The sequence below is a fragment of the Oncorhynchus mykiss genome, chromosome 5 (genome assembly GCF_057628025.1).
Source record: "Oncorhynchus mykiss isolate SJ-2025 chromosome 5, ASM5762802v1, whole genome shotgun sequence".
Lineage (NCBI taxonomy): Eukaryota > Metazoa > Chordata > Actinopteri > Salmoniformes > Salmonidae > Oncorhynchus > Oncorhynchus mykiss.
The window spans coordinates 11,646,815-11,666,048 of NC_143026.1; the positions used below are offsets into that span (position 1 = coordinate 11,646,815).

The 19,234-nt window shown below is 43.3% G+C and overlaps 1 protein-coding gene across 16 annotated transcripts in view; it reads left to right on the forward strand.

Moving 5' to 3' along the window:
* LOC110523188 (3',5'-cyclic-AMP phosphodiesterase 4D) overlaps window positions 1–19,234 on the forward strand; it is a 365,644-nt gene that overhangs the window by 295,584 nt on the left and 50,826 nt on the right. For 9 of the 16 annotated variants that reach the window (XM_036976773.2, XM_090233716.1, XM_036976778.2 and 6 more), the window contains one exon: window positions 11,212–11,403. In XM_036976773.2, coding sequence (XP_036832668.1) covers window positions 11,212–11,403 — 192 coding nt within the window. Of the gene's footprint in view, window positions 1–11,211; window positions 11,404–13,855; window positions 13,919–19,234 lie in introns of all 16 variants that reach the window. The other 7 variants (XM_036976772.2, XM_090233715.1, XM_036976775.2 and 4 more) reach the window with 1 other exon arrangement.

Consider the following 19,234-nt stretch of genomic DNA (forward strand, 5'->3'; position numbering starts at 1 on the left):
AGTATTGAATAAAAGCAGTGTTGACAGTATTGAATAAAAGCAGTGTTGACAGTTTTGAATAAAAGCCGTGTTGACAGTGTTGAATAAAAGCAGTGTTGACAGTGTTGAATAAAAGCCGTGTTGACAGTGCTGAATAAAAGCAGTGTTGACAATGTTGAATAAAAGCAGTGTTGACAGTATTGAATAAAAGCAGTGTTGACAGTGCTGAATAAAAGCAGTGTTGACAGTGTTGAATAAAAGCAGTGTTGACAGTGTTGAATAAAAGCCGTGTTGACAGTGTTGAATAAAAGCAGTGTTGACAGTGCTGAATAAAAGCAGTGTTGACAGTATTGAATAAAAGCAGTGTTGACAGTGTTGAATAAAAGCCGTGTTGACAGTGTTGAATAAAAGCAGTGTTGACAGTGTTGAATAAAAGCCGTGTTGGCAGTGTTGAATAAAAGCAGTGTTGACAGTGTTGAATAAAAGCAGTGTTGACAGTGTTGAATAAAAGCCGTGTTGACAGTGTTGAATAAAAGCAGTGTTGACAGTGCTGAATAAAAGCAGTGTTGACAGTATTGAATAAAAGCAGTGTTGACAGTGTTGAATAAAAGCAGTGTTGACAGTGTTGAATAAAAGCCGTGTTGACAGTGTTGAATAAAAGCAGTGTTGACAGTGCTGAATAAAAGCAGTGTTGACAGTGTTGAATAAAAGCAGTGTTGACAGTATTGAATAAAAGCCGTGTTGACAGTGTTGAATAAAAGCCGTGTTGACAGTGCTGAATAAAAGCAGTGTTGACAGTGTTGAATAAAAGCAGTGTTGACAGTGCTGAATAAAAGCAGTGTTGACAGTATTGAATAAAAGCAGTGTTGACAGTGTTGAATAAAAGCAGTGTTGACAGTTCTGAATAAAAGCAGTGTTGACAGTGTTGAATAAAAGCAGTGTTGACAGTGTTGAATAAAAGCAGTGTTGACAGTGTTGAATAAAAGCCGTGTTGACAGTGTTGAATAAAAGCAGTGTTGACAGTGCTGAATAAAAGCAGTGTTGACAGTGTTGAATAAAAGCAGTGTTGACAGTATTGAATAAAAGCCGTGTTGACAGTGTTGAATAAAAGCCGTGTTGACAGTGCTGAATAAAAGCAGTGTTGACAGTGTTGAATAAAAGCAGTGTTGACAGTGCTGAATAAAAGCAGTGTTGACAGTATTGAATAAAAGCAGTGTTGACAGTGTTGAATAAAAGCAGTGTTGACAGTTCTGAATAAAAGCAGTGTTGACAGTGTTGAATAAAAGCAGTGTTGACAGTGTTGAATAAAAGCATTGTTGACAGTGTTGAATAAAAGCAGTGTTGACAGTGTTGAATAAAAGCAGTGTTGACAGTGTTGAATAAAAGCAGTGTTGACAGTGTTGAATAAAAGCAGTGTTGACAGTGCTGAATGAAAACTTAGACATGAACTCACTCATAAAAACCACAGCTCTTTGCTCTGTTCCTTGACACTCTTTCTCTGGTCAGGGTTTTAAAATCTCACGTAGGCTCGTTTCAAACTTTGCTGTTGCCGGGTCGTGGAAGCTATAGCTACGGAGATTTGAGCTATCCGATTGGCCAGCGCAGTAGGTGCACTTAATTTAGCCACAGATCTCCCCCGGTCTTTTCGGACAAATGAAATGGTTCAAAATGGGAACACTTTGCCTATCAAATGCATGAAAATGAAAATGGAGTGCAAGCCTTTATCATTTACTGACATGCTTGGTGATCGACTAGGAATCAAGATAGACCAGCCAATCGGCCGGTTGGTGGCCACTGTTGTAAATGGGTATATTACAACCGGTCAAACTGGTTCACCTTTCCTATGGTCTCCTTTCCGGCCGTGCTTTGGGAGAAGCCTGTGTGATATGACTGCAACACTGAGACATTAAAAGTTTGTAGAATTACTGCTTTAAAAAACATACAAATCTTCTCCTAGAAAACTATCACACTCAAGCAAGCATGCACACACACAGAAACAAACACACACACACACAGACACAGAGACATTGGACTTTGAGCTCTTTCTCTACCTCATGCTTCCCCCAGGGACGTATCACAATACCCTCTGCTAAACCTCTGGACTGAGGTTGTTTAGACTGGGACTGAGTTTCAGGTTATTGGCGCCAAATGACGGGGAATCATTTGTTGGGTTCTGGTCAGTGTTCAACCGTAGGTTTCAGGGTTCTGTTAGAACAGCATAAACACACAGTCCAAACTACAGTTCTACTGTAGATATGATGACTTGGACAGAACAGTTATAAATGTTAATAGATGGATCCTATACAGTATGTTATGGGACAGGTGCATGGGCTGAGTATTGGGACAGGTGAATGGGCTGAGTATTGGGACATGTATCTGGACTGAGTATTGGGACATGTATCTGGACTGAGTATTGGGAGAGGTGTCTGGCCTGAGTATTGGGACAGGTGTCTGGGCTGAGTATTGGGACAGGTGTCTTGGCTGAGTATTGGGCGTAGTGGGGTGTGTGTAGAGGTGTCTGGGCTGAGTATTGGGACAGGTGTATGGGCTGAGTATTGGGACAGGTGTCTGGGCTGAGTATTGGGCGTAGTGGGGTGTGTGTAGAGGTGTCTGGGCTGAGTATTGGGGCAGGTGTCTGGGCTGAGTATTGGGACAGGTGTCTGGGCTGAGTATTGGGCGTAGTGTGGGGTGTGTAGAGGTGTCTGGGCTGAGTATTGGGACATGTGTCTGGGATGAGTATTGGGACAGGTGTCTGGGCTGAGTATTGGGACAGGTGTCTGGGCTGAGTATTGGGCGTAGTGGGGGGTGTGTAGAGGTGTCTGGGCTGAGTATTGGGAGAGGTGTCTGGGCTGAGTATTGGGAGAGGTGTCTGGGCTGCGTATTGGACGTAGTGGGGTGTGTGTAGAGGTATCTGGGCTGAGTATTGGGACAGGTGTCTGGGCTGAGTATTGGGACAGGTGTCTGGGCTGAGTATTGGGACAGGTGTCTGGGCTGAGTATTGGGCGTAGTGGGGTGTGTGTAGAGGTGCCTGGGCTGAGTATTGGGACAGGTGTCTGGGCTGAGTATTGGGACAGGTGTCTGGGCTGAGTATTTGGACAGGGGTCTGGGCTGAGTATTGGGCGTAGTGGGGTGTCACATGGAGTTCAGGAGATGACGGATCATTTGCTACCTGGCTGCCCTTTGAGCAGCGAGCAGGCAGGCGCTACTGTAATTCTATAAGCCTGTGTGTGTGTGTGTGTGTGTGTGTGTGTGTGTGTGTGTGTGTGTGTGTGTGTGTGTGTGTGTGTGTGTGTGTGTAGATTATGTGGGGAATAGGCCTGTTCAGTCAGCAGTAGAGTATGTGGGGGAATAGGACTCTTCAGTCAGCAGTAGAGTATGTGGGGAATAGGCCTCTTCAGTCAGCAGTAGAGTATGTGGGGAATAGGCCTGTTCAGTCAGCAGTAGAGTATGTGGGGAATAGGACTCTTCAGTCAGCAGTAGAGTATGTGGGGAATAGGCCTGTTCAGTCAGCAGTAGAGTATGTGGGGAATAGGCCTCTTCAGTCAGCAGTAGAGTATGTGGGGAATAGGACTCTTCAGTCAGCAGTAGAGTATGTGGGGAATATGCCTCTTCAGTCAGCAGTAGAGTATGTGGGGAATAGGACTGTTCAGTCAGCAGTAGAGTATGTGGGGAATAGGCCTGTTCAGTCAGCAGTAGAGTATGTGGGGAATAGGCCTGTTCAGTCAGCAGTAGAGTATGTGGGGAATAGGCCTCTTCAGTCAGCAGTAGAGTATGTGGGGGAATAGGACTCTTCAGTCAGCAGTAGAGTATGTGGGGAATAGGCCTGTTCAGTCAGCAGTAGAGTATGTGGGGAATAGGCCTGTTCAGTCAGCAGTAGAGTATGTGGGGAATAGGCCTGTTCAGTCAGCAGTAGAGTATGTGGGGAATAGGACTCTTCAGTCAGCAGTAGAGTATGTGGGGAATAGGCCTGTTCAGTCAGCAGTAGAGTATGTGGGGAATAGGCCTGTTCAGTCAGCAGTAGAGTATGTGGGGAATAGGCCTCTTCAGTCAGCAGTAGAGTATGTGGGGAATAGGACTCTTCAGTCAGCAGTAGAGTATGTGGGGAATAGGCCTCTTCAGTCAGCAGTAGAGTATGTGGGGAATAGGCCTGTTCAGTCAGCAGTAGAGTATGTGGGGAATAGGCCTGTTCAGTCAGCAGTAGAGTATGTGGGGAATAGGACTGTTCAGTCAGCAGTAGAGTATGTGGGGAATAGGACTCTTCAGTCAGCAGTAGAGTATGTGGGGAATAGGACTGTTCAGTCAGCAGTAGAGTATGTGGGGAATAGGACTCTTCAGTCAGCAGTAGAGTATGTGGGGAATAGGCCTGTTCAGTCAGCAGTAGAGTATGTGGGGAATAGGCCTGTTCAGTCAGCAGTAGAGTATGTGGGGAATAGGCCTGTTCAGTCAGCAGTAGAGTATGTGGGGAATAGGACTCTTCAGTCAGCAGTAGAGTATGTGGGGAATAGGCCTCTTCAGTCAGCAGTAGAGTATGTGGGGAATAGGCCTGTTCAGTCAGCAGTAGAGTATGTGGGGAATAGGACTCTTCAGTCAGCAGTAGAGTATGTGGGGAATAGGACTCTTCAGTCAGCAGTAGAGTATGTGGGGAATAGGCCTGTTCAGTCAGCAGTAGAGTATGTGGGGAATAGGCCTGTTCAGTCAGCAGTAGAGTATGTGGGGGAATAGGACTCTTCAGTCAGCAGTAGAGTATGTGGGGAATAGGCCTGTTCAGTCAGCAGTAGAGTATGTGGGGAATAGGACTCTTCAGTCAGCAGTAGAGTATGTGGGGAATAGGACTCTTCAGTCAGCAGTAGAGTATGTGGGGAATAGGCCTGTTCAGTCAGCAGTAGAGTATGTGGGGAATAGGCCTCTTCAGTCAGCAGTAGAGTATGTGGGGAATAGGCCTGTTCAGTCAGCAGTAGAGTATGTGGGGAATAGGCCTCTTCAGTCAGCAGTAGAGTATGTGGGGAATAGGACTCTTCAGTCAGCAGTAGAGTATGTGGGGAATAGGCCTCTTCAGTCAGCAGTAGAGTATGTGGGGAATAGGCCTGTTCAGTCAGCAGTAGAGTATGTGGGGAATAGGCAAGTATCAAGTAGCAAGTATCAGTACTTACTCTGCATTTCTTTGGTCAGAAATACACTATGGTGAGATGTGTACTTTTCTGCCCAATTAGGTAATTTATTGACACTATTTCTGTCCATTCAGATGACCCCTTTTGGCTTGAGCACCACTATAGGAAAAGGTTATGTGTAGCCTCTTTAAAATAAAATGCATTTAAAACGAGAAGGACAAGTACTGAACTACAAAAACAAAGTGAGAAATGAGAGTTCAGAATGATATCCTTGGCCTCAGAGAGATGGTTGCAGCACTGAAACATTTTTCACTCCCGGAGCCAAAACACAAGGCTCCACAAGTTGAAAAGAGAAGTAAAAGATAAATACACATTGAATAATGGTGTTCTCTTGTCAAGGTGTTCTTATTTTGTCAGCAGGACCGGCTCCTCTTCTCCTTTTTAGGAGAGGAATCAAAAAATAATTTGTCATTATCTGCTTCCAGAGAACACGGTGAACTTAAACTATGATTCTTTCCATGGCCTTTTTCTTCTGGCATCCTCCCTTTGTGATGTCCTGAAGACGTCTGGTTCTAATGAAAAGGACTGTAGTTCCACAGTGACACCATTATTATTATCATGAAGATGTCCTGAAGACGTCTGGTTCTAATGAAGAGGACTGTAGTTCCACACTGACACCATTATTATTACCATGAAGACGTCTGGTTCTAATGAAGAGGACTGTAGTTCCACACTGACACCATTATTATTATCATGAAGATGTCCTGAAGATGTCTGGTTCTAATGAAGAGGACTGTAGTTCCACACTGACACTATTATTATTATCATGAAGATGTCTGGTTCTAATGAAGAGGACTGTAGTTCCACACTGACACCATTATTATCATCATGAAGATGTCTGGTTCTAATGAAGAGGACTGTAGTTCCACACTGACACCATTATTATTATCATGAAGATGTCTGGTTCTAATGAAGAGGACTGTAGTTCCACACTGACACCATTATTATTATCATGAAGATGTCCTGAAGATGTCTGTTTCTAATGAAGAGGACTGTAGTTCCACACTGACACCATTATTATTATCATGAAGATGTCTGGTTCTAATGAAGAGGACTGTAGTTCCACACTGACACTATTATTATTACCATGAAGATGTCTAGTTCTAATGAAGAGGACTGTAGTTCCACACTGACACCATTATTATTATCATGAAGATGTCTGGTTCTAATGAAGAGGACTGTAGTTCCACACTGACACTATTATTATTACCATGAAGATGTCTGGTTCTAATGAAGAGGACTGTAGTTCCACACTGACACCATTATTATTATCATGAAGGTGTCTGGTTCTAATGAAGAGGACTGTAGTTCCACACTGACACCATTATTATTACCATGAAGGTGTCTGGTTCTAATGAAGAGGACTGTAGTTCCACACTGACACCATTATTATTATCATGAAGATGTCTGTTTCTAATGAAGAGGACTGTAGTTCCACACTGACACCATTATTATGATAATGAGGATGTCCTGAAGATGTCTGTTTCTAATGAAGAGGACTGTAGTTCCACACTGACACCATTATTATTATCATGAAGATGTCCTGAAGATGTCTGTTTCTAATGAAGAGGACTGTAGTTCCACACTGACACCATTATTATTATCCTGAAGATGTTTGGTTCTAATGAAGAGGACTGTAGTTCCACACTGACACCATTATTTTTATCATGAAGATGTCTGTTTCTAATGAAGAGGACTGTAGTTCCACACTGACACCATTATTATCATCATGAAGATGTCTGGTTCTAATGAAGAGGACTGTAGTTCCACACTGACACCATTATTATCATCATGAAGATGTCTGGTTCTAATGAAGAGGACTGTAGTTCCACACTGACACCATTATTATTATCATGAAGATGTCCTGAAGATGTCTGTTTCTAATGAAGAGGACTGTAGTTCCACACTGACACCATTATTTTTATCATGAAGATGTCTGTTTCTAATGAAGAGGACTGTAGTTCCACACTGACACCATTATTATCATCATGAAGATGTCTGGTTCTAATGAAGAGGACTGTAGTTCCACACTGACACCATTATTATCATCATGAAGATGTCTGGTTCTAATGAAGAGGACTGTAGTTCCACACTGACACCATTATTATTATCATGAAGATGTCCTGAAGATGTCTGGTTCTAATGAAGAGGACTGTAGTTCCACACTGACACCATTATTATTATCATGAAGATGTCTGGTTCTGATGAAGAGGACTGTAGTTCCACACTGACACCATTATTATTATCATGAAGATGTCCTGAAGATGTCTGGTTCTAATGAAGAGGACTGTAGTTCCACACTGACACCATTATTATTATCATGAAGGTGTCTGGTTCTGATGAAGAGGACTGTAGTTCCACACTGACACCATTATTATTATCATGAAGATGTCCTGAAGATGTCTGGTTCTAATGAAGAGGACTGTAGTTCCACACTGACACCATTATTATTATCATGAAGATGGATTTACATGAAATTGATTATGTACATGTAAGCCCTATAGAGTTCTATAACTGAGATTGACACTTCTACTCATTGATCACTTTTAAACAGGGCTACTGTACTTTTGGGCAGTCCGTTCCTAAAGTTGTCGGCACTCCTAATTCAGAGTTTCATAAAGATTTGGTTAAACATTGAGAAGTAGGTTGTACAAATGAAGAACACTGAGACAGAATTATTGTGACATGGATACGAAGCAAGACACAGGAGAAGTCACTGTTACACTTTTCAATGCAATGGAAGAACTAGATCATGATGGCGTAGAAATGCATAGTCCCTATAGCCCTGTGAATCACACAAAGACTGACGTACAGGATAGAGTAGACAGAGGACAATCTGAAGCATGAATAAAGCCAGCTCTCATCATACCCCAGGCCTCCTTGTGAGGTGGCCCACTTCGGCTGAATTGTCTTCAGGGAGAGTCTTTAAACAGATAAGGCTGATGATGTAGGTAGGGGACCTGGTTTGGTCCCAACGTCACACTGGGGAATCCCTTGTGTGTGTGGTCCTGTGTGTGTCTGTACGTCTGTGTTTGTGTGAACATGTTTTCAAGCATGCATCTGTCTGTTGTGCGTGTGTGTGCAGGCTTTCTCCAAGTCTCCCCCTCCTTGTGCTGCCACTTGGCAGATGCTAACTTGGGGAACATGGGTGACATCCATTCTTAATCGGAGCAGGAGGACAATGACATCATTGTGGCTTGACTAACCAGCCTAATTAGCTGTGCTAGTTAACTCACCTGTGTCTATGTGTCTGGAGATTCCACACCTACACGCTAGTCTCCTATAGTCAGTTTCCTGACCTGTGTTGCTAATTATCACAACACAGTTCTACAGAGACTATACTCAGGTAGTTCTATAGAGATTATACTCAGGGAGTTCTACAGAGACTATACCCAGGTAGTTCTATAGAGACTATACTCAGGTAGTTCTATAGAGACTATACTCAGGGAGTTCTACAGAGACTATACCCAGGTAGTTCTATAGAGACTATACTCAGGTAGTTCTATAGAGACTATACTCAGGTAGTTCTATAGGGACTATACCCAGGTAGTTCTACAGAGACTATACCCAGGTAGTTCTATAGAGACTATACTCAGGTAGTTCTATAGGGACTATACCCAGGTAGTTCTACAGAGACTATACCCAGGTAGTTCTATAGAGACTATACCCAGGTAGTTCTATAGAGACTATACTCAGGTAGTTCTACAGAGACTATACCCAGGTAGTTCTATAGAGACTATACTCAGGTAGTTCTATAGAGACTATACTCAGGTAGTTCTATAGAGACTATACTCAGGTAGTTCTATAGAGACTATACTCGGGTAGTTCTATAGAGACTATACTCAGGGAGTTCTACAGAGACTATACTCAGGTAGTGCCATATAGACTATACTCAGGTAGTTCTATAGAGACTATACTCAGGTAGTTCTATAGAGACTATACTCAGGTAGTTCTACAGAGACTATACTCAGGTAGTTCTATAGGGACTATACTCAGGTAGTTCTACAGAGACTATACCCAGGTAGTTCTATAGAGACTATACTCGGGTAGTTCTATAGAGACTATACTCAGCTAGTTCTATAGAGACTATACCCAGGTAGTTCTATAGAGACTATACTCAGGGAGTTCTACAGAGACTATACTCAGGTAGTGCCATATAGACTATACTCAGGTAGTTCTATAGAGACTATACTCAGGTAGTTCTATAGGGACTATACTCAGGTAGTTCTATAGGGACTATACTCGGGTAGTTCTATAGAGACTATACTCAGGTAGTTCTAAAGAGACTATACTCAGGTAGTTCTATAGAGACTATACTCAGGTAGTTCTAAAGAGACTATACTCAGGTAGTTCTACAGAGACTATACTCAGGTAGTTCTATAGAGACTATACTCAGGTAGTTCTACAGAGGCTATACTCAGGTAGTTCTATAGAGACTATACTCAGGTAGTTCTACAGAGACTATACCCAGGTAGTTCTATATAGACTATACTCGGGTAGTTCTATAGAGACTATACTCGGGTAGTTCTATAGAGACTATACTCAGGTAGTTCTAAAGAGACTATACTCAGGTAGTTCTACAGAGACTATACTCAGCTAGTTCTATAGAGACTATACTCAGGGAGTTCTACAGAGACTATACCCAGGTAGTTCTATAGAGACTATACTCGGGTAGTTCTATAGAGACTATACTCAGCTAGTTCTATAGAGACTATACCCAGGTAGTTCTATAGAGACTATACTCGGGTAGTTCTATAGAGACTATACTCAGCTAGTTCTATAGAGACTATACCCAGGTAGTTCTATAGAGACTATACTCAGGGAGTTCTACAGAGACTATACTCAGGTAGTGCCATATAGACTATACTCAGGTAGTTCTATAGAGACTATACTCAGGTAGTTCTATAGGGACTATACTCAGGTAGTTCTACAGAGACTATACCCAGGTAGTTCTATATAGACTATACTTGGGTAGTTCTATAGAGACTATACTTGGGTAGTTCTATAGATACTATACTCAGGAAGTTCTACAGAGACTACACTCAGGTAATTGTACAGAGACTATACTCAGGTAGTTCTACATAGACTATACTCAGGTAGTTCTACAGAGGCTATACTCAGGTAGTTCTACATAGAATATACTCAGGTAGTACTATAGAGACTATACTCAGGAAGTTCTACAGAGACTACACTCAGGTAATTGTACAGAGACTATACTCAGGTAGTTCTACAGAGGCTATATTCAGGTAGTTCTACAGAGGCTATACTCAGGTAGTTCTACAGAGGCTATATTCAGGTAGTTCTACAGAGGCTATATTCAGGTAGTTCTACAGAGACTATACTCAGGTAGTTCTACAGAGACTATACTCAGCTAGTTCTATAGAGACTATACTCAGGTAGTTCTATAGAGACTATACTCAGGAAGTTCTACAGAGACTACACTCAGGTAATTGTACAGAGACTATACTCAGGTAGTTCTACAGAGGCTATATTCAGGTAGTTCTACAGAGGCTATACTCAGGTAGTTCTACAGAGACTATACTCAGGTAGTTCTATAGAGACTATATTCAGGTAGTTCTATAGAGACTATACTCAGGTAGTTCTACAGAGACTATACTCAGGTAGTTCTATAGAGACTATACTCGGGTAGTTCTACAGAGACTATACTCAGGTAGTTCTACAGAGACTATACTCAGGTACTTCTACAGAGACTATATTCAGATAGTTCTACAGAGACTATATTCAGGTAGTTCTACAGAGACTATACTCAGGTAGTTCTATAGAGACTATACTCAGGTAGTTCTATAGAGACTATACTCAGGTAGTTCTACAGAGACTATACTCAGGTAGTTCTATAGAGACTATACTCAGGTAGTTCTACAGAGACTATACTTACGTGGTTCAATAAGGAACTTTAACCTCTGGGGGTGCTCTGCAGAAATATTGTCCATAAATTACCTCAATGGGCAATAAGGGGTACATCTTCCTACGCTAATGAGCAAAAGCATATTTTTTGACTGTGAACACCTGTCTTCTAACATTTCATCTCTCTGTCTCTCCGTAGCTTCGATGTTGACAATGGCACATCATCGGGACGCAGCCCCCTGGACCCCATGGCCAGTCCAGGGTCAGGGCTCATCCTGCAGGCCAACTTTGTCCACAGTCAGCGGAGAGAGTCCTTCCTCTACCGCTCGGACTCGGACTACGACCTGTCACCCAAGTCCATGTCCAGAAACTCCTCAATCGCCAGCGACATGTGAGCGCAAATCTTCTACTTCTTCTAACCTTTCTAAACCATTGTTGATTGTGACTTTCTCTAATAATACACATTATAACCATTAAACTGATCATCTTAGCTGGCTAATTTATTTTGGCTGGCTAACGAGCTAACGAGCTAACGAGCTAACTGGTTAACCACTGACATCCCTAATCTGAACAATTGTTCTAAAGATGTTAAAACAAGCATGTGTTTCCATCAGGAGAATATACATGGTGTTATGTTATGCTAAGTCAAAGAGTGGTCTTTAACAGTGATTGAAACTAAATTAAACGATCGATATGACATTTTTCATTGAAAGCGAAGGTGGATTTGGTACACCCTAAACATGACTTGAAAATGATGTTCCATTTTGTCTCCCAGAGAGTTTGTTGAGGTCAGGTCAGGTCGAAAGTATTGGAATATATTCACTACTTACCTCCCCTGAAGTAATGAGCCTGTTATTCAGATGCCTCAATTGTAAATCACTCATCGGCCCGCCAATATGTACCAAGTAGGTGACCTGTGGCTGAATTTTCCATACAAATGTAATACAAACTAATCCCTCCCAAGTTCAAATATTTGTAAGAAGCTATTATTGAATGGCTTAAAATAATGGTCCTCCAAATGGGATTTTTGTGGCCTGTAATCTGGACTAGTGACTTTCATCTGAAGTAGTACATCTCATACAATACTCTTTTCCCAGGAAGTATCATGAGTCTGTTCCCACTAGTCATCATGGTATATAAACAGACATTACAGACCACGGCACCAGGCCCTCTCTCTGTCTTCTACACAGCATGACTTTGACCTTGTTGACCTCGGCACATAATCAGCCATTGCAATAAATGCCCCTGAATATGCCCTCTGTTTACACAGGTAGCACAATTCTGATATTTGGCCCAGTTACTGGCAAAAGAGCTGATCTGCTTGGTCAAAAGACCAATTAGTGGTAAATAAAATATCAGAATTGGTCTGACTGTGTAAACACAGCTATAATATACTTTTGACTCAGTCACTCCTCTTTAATCAGAGGGTTTCTTATGGGAAATGACATGAAGAAACTGTGGAGCCCCTGGAGCAGGGGAGTTAGCAACTCTGGTCCTGATGTGCCGGAGGTACCTAAAGTTTCGCTTTAGTTTTGCTTTAGACATGGAATACCATGTTGGTGAAATGTATCCAATTTAATTGATCAATTAATGGATCTTCTCAGTTGGTGAAGTAATTAGTAGAGACAGGTGTGGTGCCTGGTTAGAACAAAATCCTGCAGTACCAGAGGAACTCAGAACCAGGGTTGCCTACCCCTGTCCTTCTGTCGCTCCACATACAATGGGATCCTCCCGTTTTTCCCCTAGGATTTTTTTCAGCTATGAATATAGGGGAAACACTGAATCCTCAATCCTCCATCTCCTCTTCCTGCTCTCCTCTCCCCTCTCTCTCTCTCTCTCTCTCTCTCTCTCTCTCTCTCTCGCTCTCTCTCTCTCTCTCTCTCTCTCTCTTTATTGCCCTATAAGTACATACCAGGACACTGTCCTCCATGTCGTCCTTCCATCAGGAGGCTCAAACAGTAGACTGAAGTCATGTTGTCCTCTCTCTGTTGAGAGACAGACAGCAGACTGAGGTCATGTTGTCCTCTCTCTGTTGAGAGACAGACAGTAGACTGATGTCATGTTGTCCTCTCTCTGTTGAGAGACAGACAGTAGACTGAAGTCATGTTGTCCTCTCTCTGTTGAGAGACAGACAGTAGACTGAGGTCATGTTGTCCTCTCTCTGTTGAGAGACAGACAGTAGACTGAAGTCATGTTGTCCTCTCTCTGTTGAGAGACAGACAGTAGACTGAAGTCATGTTGTCCTCTCTCTGTTGAGAGACAGACAGTAGACTGAAGTCATGTTGTCCTCTCTCTGTTGAGAGACAGACAGTAGACTGAAGTCATGTTGTCCTCTCTCTGTTGAGAGACAGACAGTAGACTGAAGTAATGTTGTCCTCTCTCTGTTGAGAGACAGACAGTAGACTGAAGTTATGTTGTCCTCTCTCTGTTGAGAGACAGACAGTGGACTGAAGTCATTCTTGATTGTGTCTAAATATATGTATCCTACATGTTTGTCTTAACCTTCCACAGTGCTGCTCTCAATGTTGCCTACTGTTTCTCAGTTCATTCCATATGAGGATGCACATTGGCTATTTATGTCACTGCATCCTCTTTGTAAAAGGTGACAGAGTACAAACTAGGCCCCGTCTTCCTGACTCCTCTGTTGCACCGAGGTCTAACTCCGTTGGTGTCATACTGACCTTATCTAAGACCATCTGGACAGAAAGTCATTCATCAGACTATCTGACCTCCCAGCGGGATAAACTGGGCAAAATATGTTGAAATGATGCAAGACAGAGACCATGAATGACGCAACAAAACTGACTCGCTCAGTGTCCTCCATTTTGTGTTCTTATCGATAGGAATAACCACCTGCAGAGGCCAGGCCTGACCTCGCGACGGTCTGAGCCCGTCATTAGTGGAAAGTAAGTGAGGCCCTGCGGACAAACTCCAGTCGCTAACACTTAGTTTCACCCCTTCTTCATAAGGGCCAATGCACTGCCATGGTTATGACACAATCAGTACCATGTTCATTTTTGACACCTGACTATTGACAGTCGTAACACAAACTGTTGTTTAGGAAAACTAGCTATGTAATCCCAATGTTACCCAGCCTGTTTGTCAAGGACCCCAGCTGTTGCACATTTTTGGTCTATTCAAGAAAAAACACATCTGATTCAGGTGTGCTAGTGTTGTAGCTGAAAAAATGTGTGAAATAGTTCGGGGTCCCCAAGAACCGGTTTGGGAAAAACAAAGCTAGCCAGCTAGCTAGTTTGCTAGCTCTCCCATGCAACGTTGTTTTGGTGACAACGGCAAAAGCTCCGTTTTCATAAGAGGACAGCTGTCGTGGCTCGTCTGCCACGTCAAAGGCTTGTTTAATGACGGTATCATTATGTCATGTATTGTCATGTTATGACAGTGTTATGAAGGCCTTATGACGGAGGCGTCTGCTAAAGTGTTAGCCCCCACCACACACACTAACAGCACGCGCTGACCATGCTGTTACGGACGAATGCTGTGCCTGTCTCTGCCTTGCTGCTCACACCTCACATCACAGACCACGTTAGACGCACGTGTCTCCAATACATCCTCATCTTTAATGCGCAGAATGGTAAATAAAAATAAAAATAAAACAAATGACCAGATTGAATGAGAATTCACGAAATTTGTCTCCCAAAATTTGATTGACACTCACAGCCAGAGAGAGGCTGACGGTTTAGAGTTTTTAGACGTGGTTTAGTATTCTGGGCATTAAAACCTCACCCCCCAAATCCTTCCCTAAGTGGTGCACTCTGGTAGATCTTTCCACCCCTGTGGAAAATTGCAGTGGAACATCCCAATGACATGGCATGAAGGGATGGATCAAAGTCTGGTTTATGGGTTTAGACTCAAGATTAGGCCTAGTCTCTGGGTCTCAGAACATTGTTGTCTCATCTAACATGTGTGATGCTCATCTTTGTTTTACGAAGACTGCATGGCATGTGAAGAAGCAGAGTTAGAAACTTCCCCCAACTCCAACCCCATCCTGATCATTTGTTTACCACTTTCTCCATCTCCTCATTTGAACAGAGTTGAAGTCATTGTAATAGTAGGCGTTTCGTAGCTCTGGTCCAGTGTGCCTTTCTCAACTATTCTACTAAGTAGTTGAGAAAGGCACACTAACGCTCTGTACCAGAGCTAGGCGTTCTGATGCTTTTGTACACTGGACATTCATTCATTTATTCACAATTCTTATAAATACATTAAGATGCAAGATACCTACAGATGTTAAACTCAGTTTGGTTTTGACAAACATCCACAAAAGTGGAAAGTGTAGTCATCAGTCTGTCAGCAGATGGGATTTCAGATGGGATTTCAGATGGGATTTCATGTCACAGTACATCTAAAGCCATCACATTATCAGAACCAAAACTACAATTGTGATGAGCACAAATTAATGAATGACGATACAATCTGCAAGACAAACTGAAATTGAGAAGGTGACTGTGGCTTTTCTACAAAATGAGCAACGGTCTTCAAATGGGTTTTAATTTGGCTCGGAGGAGGCTCGTTTGCTCACTCACCGTAACTCGACACCCCCTTTATGCATAATGCAAAGGCCTATGGGAGCTCTGTCATGAGCTTCCACTATAATCCCACCCGATATGCAGAAAGGGAAGGAGGAGCGCTATCAGGTGATGCCATCATAACATGTAACTGATATGTCTCCAGCGGCCTGAAAGAGTTGAGGATGGACGACCTAAAAGTGATTCGGCACTTTCAACATAGCCCGTTGATAGTGTGTTGTTGCTTCATAGCCAATTCGCCATTGTTGAAAATGATCTATCCTTGTCGATTGCTTGAACAGTCAGGCTACTACATCCAGGCTATACTACATCCAGGCTACTACATCCAGGCTATACTACATCCAGGCTATACTACATCCAGGCTACTACATCCAGGCTACTACATCCAGGATACTACATCCAGGCTACTACATCCAGGCTATACTACATCCAGGCTATACTACATCCAGGCTACTACATCCAGGCTACTACATCCAGGCTATACTACATCCAGGCTATACTACATCCAGGCTACTACATCCAGGCTATACTACATCCAGGCTATACTACATCCAGGCTATACTACATCCAGGCTATACTACATCCAGGCTATAGTACATCCAGGCTATACTACATCCAGGCTACTACATCCAGGCTACTACATCCAGGATACTAAATGCAGACGACTACATCCAGGCTATACTACATCCAGGCTATACTACATCCAGGCTACTACATCCAGGCTATACTACATCCAGGCTATACTACATCCAGGCTACTACATCCAGGCTATACTACATCCAGGCTATACTACATCCAGGCTATACTACATCCAGGCTACTACATCCAGGCTATACTACATCCAGGCTATACTACATCCAGGCTATACTACATCCAGGCTACTACATCCAGGCTATACTACATCCAGGCTACTACATCCATGCTACTACATCCATGCTACTACATCCAGGCTACTACATCCAGGCTATACTACATCCAGGCTATACTACATCCATGCTACTACATCCAGGCTACTACATCCAGGCTATACTACATCCAGGCTATACTACATCCAGGCTACTACATCCAGGCTATACTACATCCAGGCTACTACATCCAGGCTACTACATCCAGGCTATACTACATCCAGGCTATACTACATCCAGGCTACTACATCCAGGCTACTACGTCCAGGCTATACTACATCCAGGCTACTTTCAACTTCCTTTGCAATACTTACGGACAAAAAACATACTTTTATGCTGAATGAACACTTTGATAGTGATATTTAATGTGCAGTACGGGAGTCAAGAGCGTCAGGGGAGCTAAGTTTAGCCAGCTTTATTTGTAGCACATTCCATACTAGCCATGTCTGATAGCGGCGCGTGAGAGTGGCACTACGCTTCCCATGGTACGTCGAACTTTCTGTGTGTCAGTTGTGATAGGGCGCTCAGTTAACTAGCCATAACTTGCGCCTGCGCACATATACACACACTCAGACACACACACACACACTCGACAGACCGCAAACCTCAGGAGCCATTATGAGACCACGAGCGACAAAAAACATACGTGAAATGGGACGGTTCTTCAGCGAGCCCAATGACTATCGAAGAGGGTATGTTTCCTTTGGGAGGGACCTTCTGAGGCAGTGTTGTTCAACCCTGGTCCTTGGGCCCGGGGTTGTTTGAGCACTGTTGAATCAGATGTATTAGTGAAGGACTAGAATAAAAAAAAACACACCCTGTCTAGATCTCCAGGACTGAAAGACACTGGTCCCTCTGTCTATTGGAAATGAGCTGATGCCTCCTACCCCTCTATCCCTTACCCTACCCTGCTTCTCCCTGCACTAATGCCCGCTTAAGAGCATTCCTTCCTGGGTTAGCTATCGAGAAGCTGCCACCCGACTCCTCTACTGTGTGTGGTTCCTCTGAGTACACTGGTATCCATGCATGGGACTGTTTCATTGTGTTAGCAAGAGAATGCATGCATTCTGTGTTATGGGAATCCACTTCCAATCCAATGTATTGCAGCTTAACACATGCTTAACTGAACAAGTACTTGGCCAACCATTCATTTGTTTCTTAATGAAGTGCTAAGCTTTATAAAATTTACACTTGTTTTTTTTCTGTTTGAGTTTGTAAGTAGAGAGGATTCTATGCACCAGTTGCTGAAAAACAATTGACACTTGAAGTTGAGAAACTTGTGGCGAGGGAAGATTCATCCTTCTCATCCGTTGTTGTTGAACAATTTGCTCAGAAAGTTTTTGTTCAAAAAAATCTGTAATATCTGCAGAAACTCAACTGTAAACAAGTCTTCATTAAAATGCTCATACGAGTCAAAGAAGAACCTTTCAGGCCAAAACTCTAGCTAAACTCAAACTTTAGCTTCACACAGCAGTAAGTAATACAACTATGCTAGTCTCAACTATCCTCATTCTCTAAGCAAGGGTCAATATGTCCAAGGCCAAAGACACATTTGGGGAAATCGATCGGTTCTCCCATGAAACAAACCCAAGTAGCTCTGACGCCACTTCTGGGGCAAGCAAGAGACAGTCAGGAGCTACTGAGGGGAGAGAGCGAAGGATAGAGAGTGAAAGAACTTAGCAGAGAGGGTAAGAAACTGATAGAGCTGAGAAAGAAAGAGGCAGGGAGATAAATATTAGTGTAACAGATGTGAAATGCTAGCTTAGTTAGCGGTGGTACGCGCTAAATAGTGTTTCAATCGGTGACGTCACTTGCTCTGAGACCTTGAAGTAGTAGTTCCCCTTGCTCTGCAAGGGACGCGGCTTTTGTGGAGCGATGGTTAACGACGCTTCGTGGGTGACTGTTGTTGATGTGTGCAGAGGGTCCCTGTTTCGAGCCTGGGTATGGGCGAGGGGACGGTCTAAAGTTATACTGTTACATTAGGATAGAACAGATAGTTGAGAGATTGAGGGCTCTATTTTTGAGGTGTGTCCTTAAAAACATGAGCCAATATGCCAATTTCAGACAGCGCAACTAGGGATGTTTAAGACCGACCAAAAGCTGGTCTTAGCGGTTACTCAGTTGGTTATGGCATTAATTTCTACATCGGACACCCACACAGTAGCCATATGTAAATCACCAATGTTTTATGAAAATATCACAAGCAGAAAACAGTCAACAGACATTACCCTTTGTTATTCATATCGTACACGATTTTTGTCCATTATGCCCATTGCATAAAAGGTGTCAGAACATCAAGTTATTTAAAAGACTGCTTATTGTTTTCCGTTTATCATTTTGTCAATGAATGCATTTTCCACTTTCCTCTGTTGGACCTGTCAAATCGCGGGAATTGCGATCGATGTCTGTGGTGCTGAATCCATTTGTAAGTTTGAGCCCGGGCTGTAACACAACCGGCTGTGATCGGAGTCCCATAGGACTTGGCATCGTCCGGGTTAGGGGAGGGTTTGGCCCAGCGTCGTCCGGGTTAGGGGAGGGTTTGGCCCAGCGTCGTCCGGGTTAGGGGAGGGTTTGGCCCAGCGTCGTCCGGGTTAGGGGAGGTTTTGGCCCAGCGTCGTTCGGGTTAGGGGAGGTTTTGACCCAGCGTCGTCCGGGTTAGGGGAGGTTTTGGCCCAGCGTTGTCCGGGTTAGGGGAGGTTTTGGCCCAGCGTCGTCCGGGTTAGGGGAGGTTTTGGCCCAGCATCGTCCGGGTTAGGGGAGGTTTTGGCCC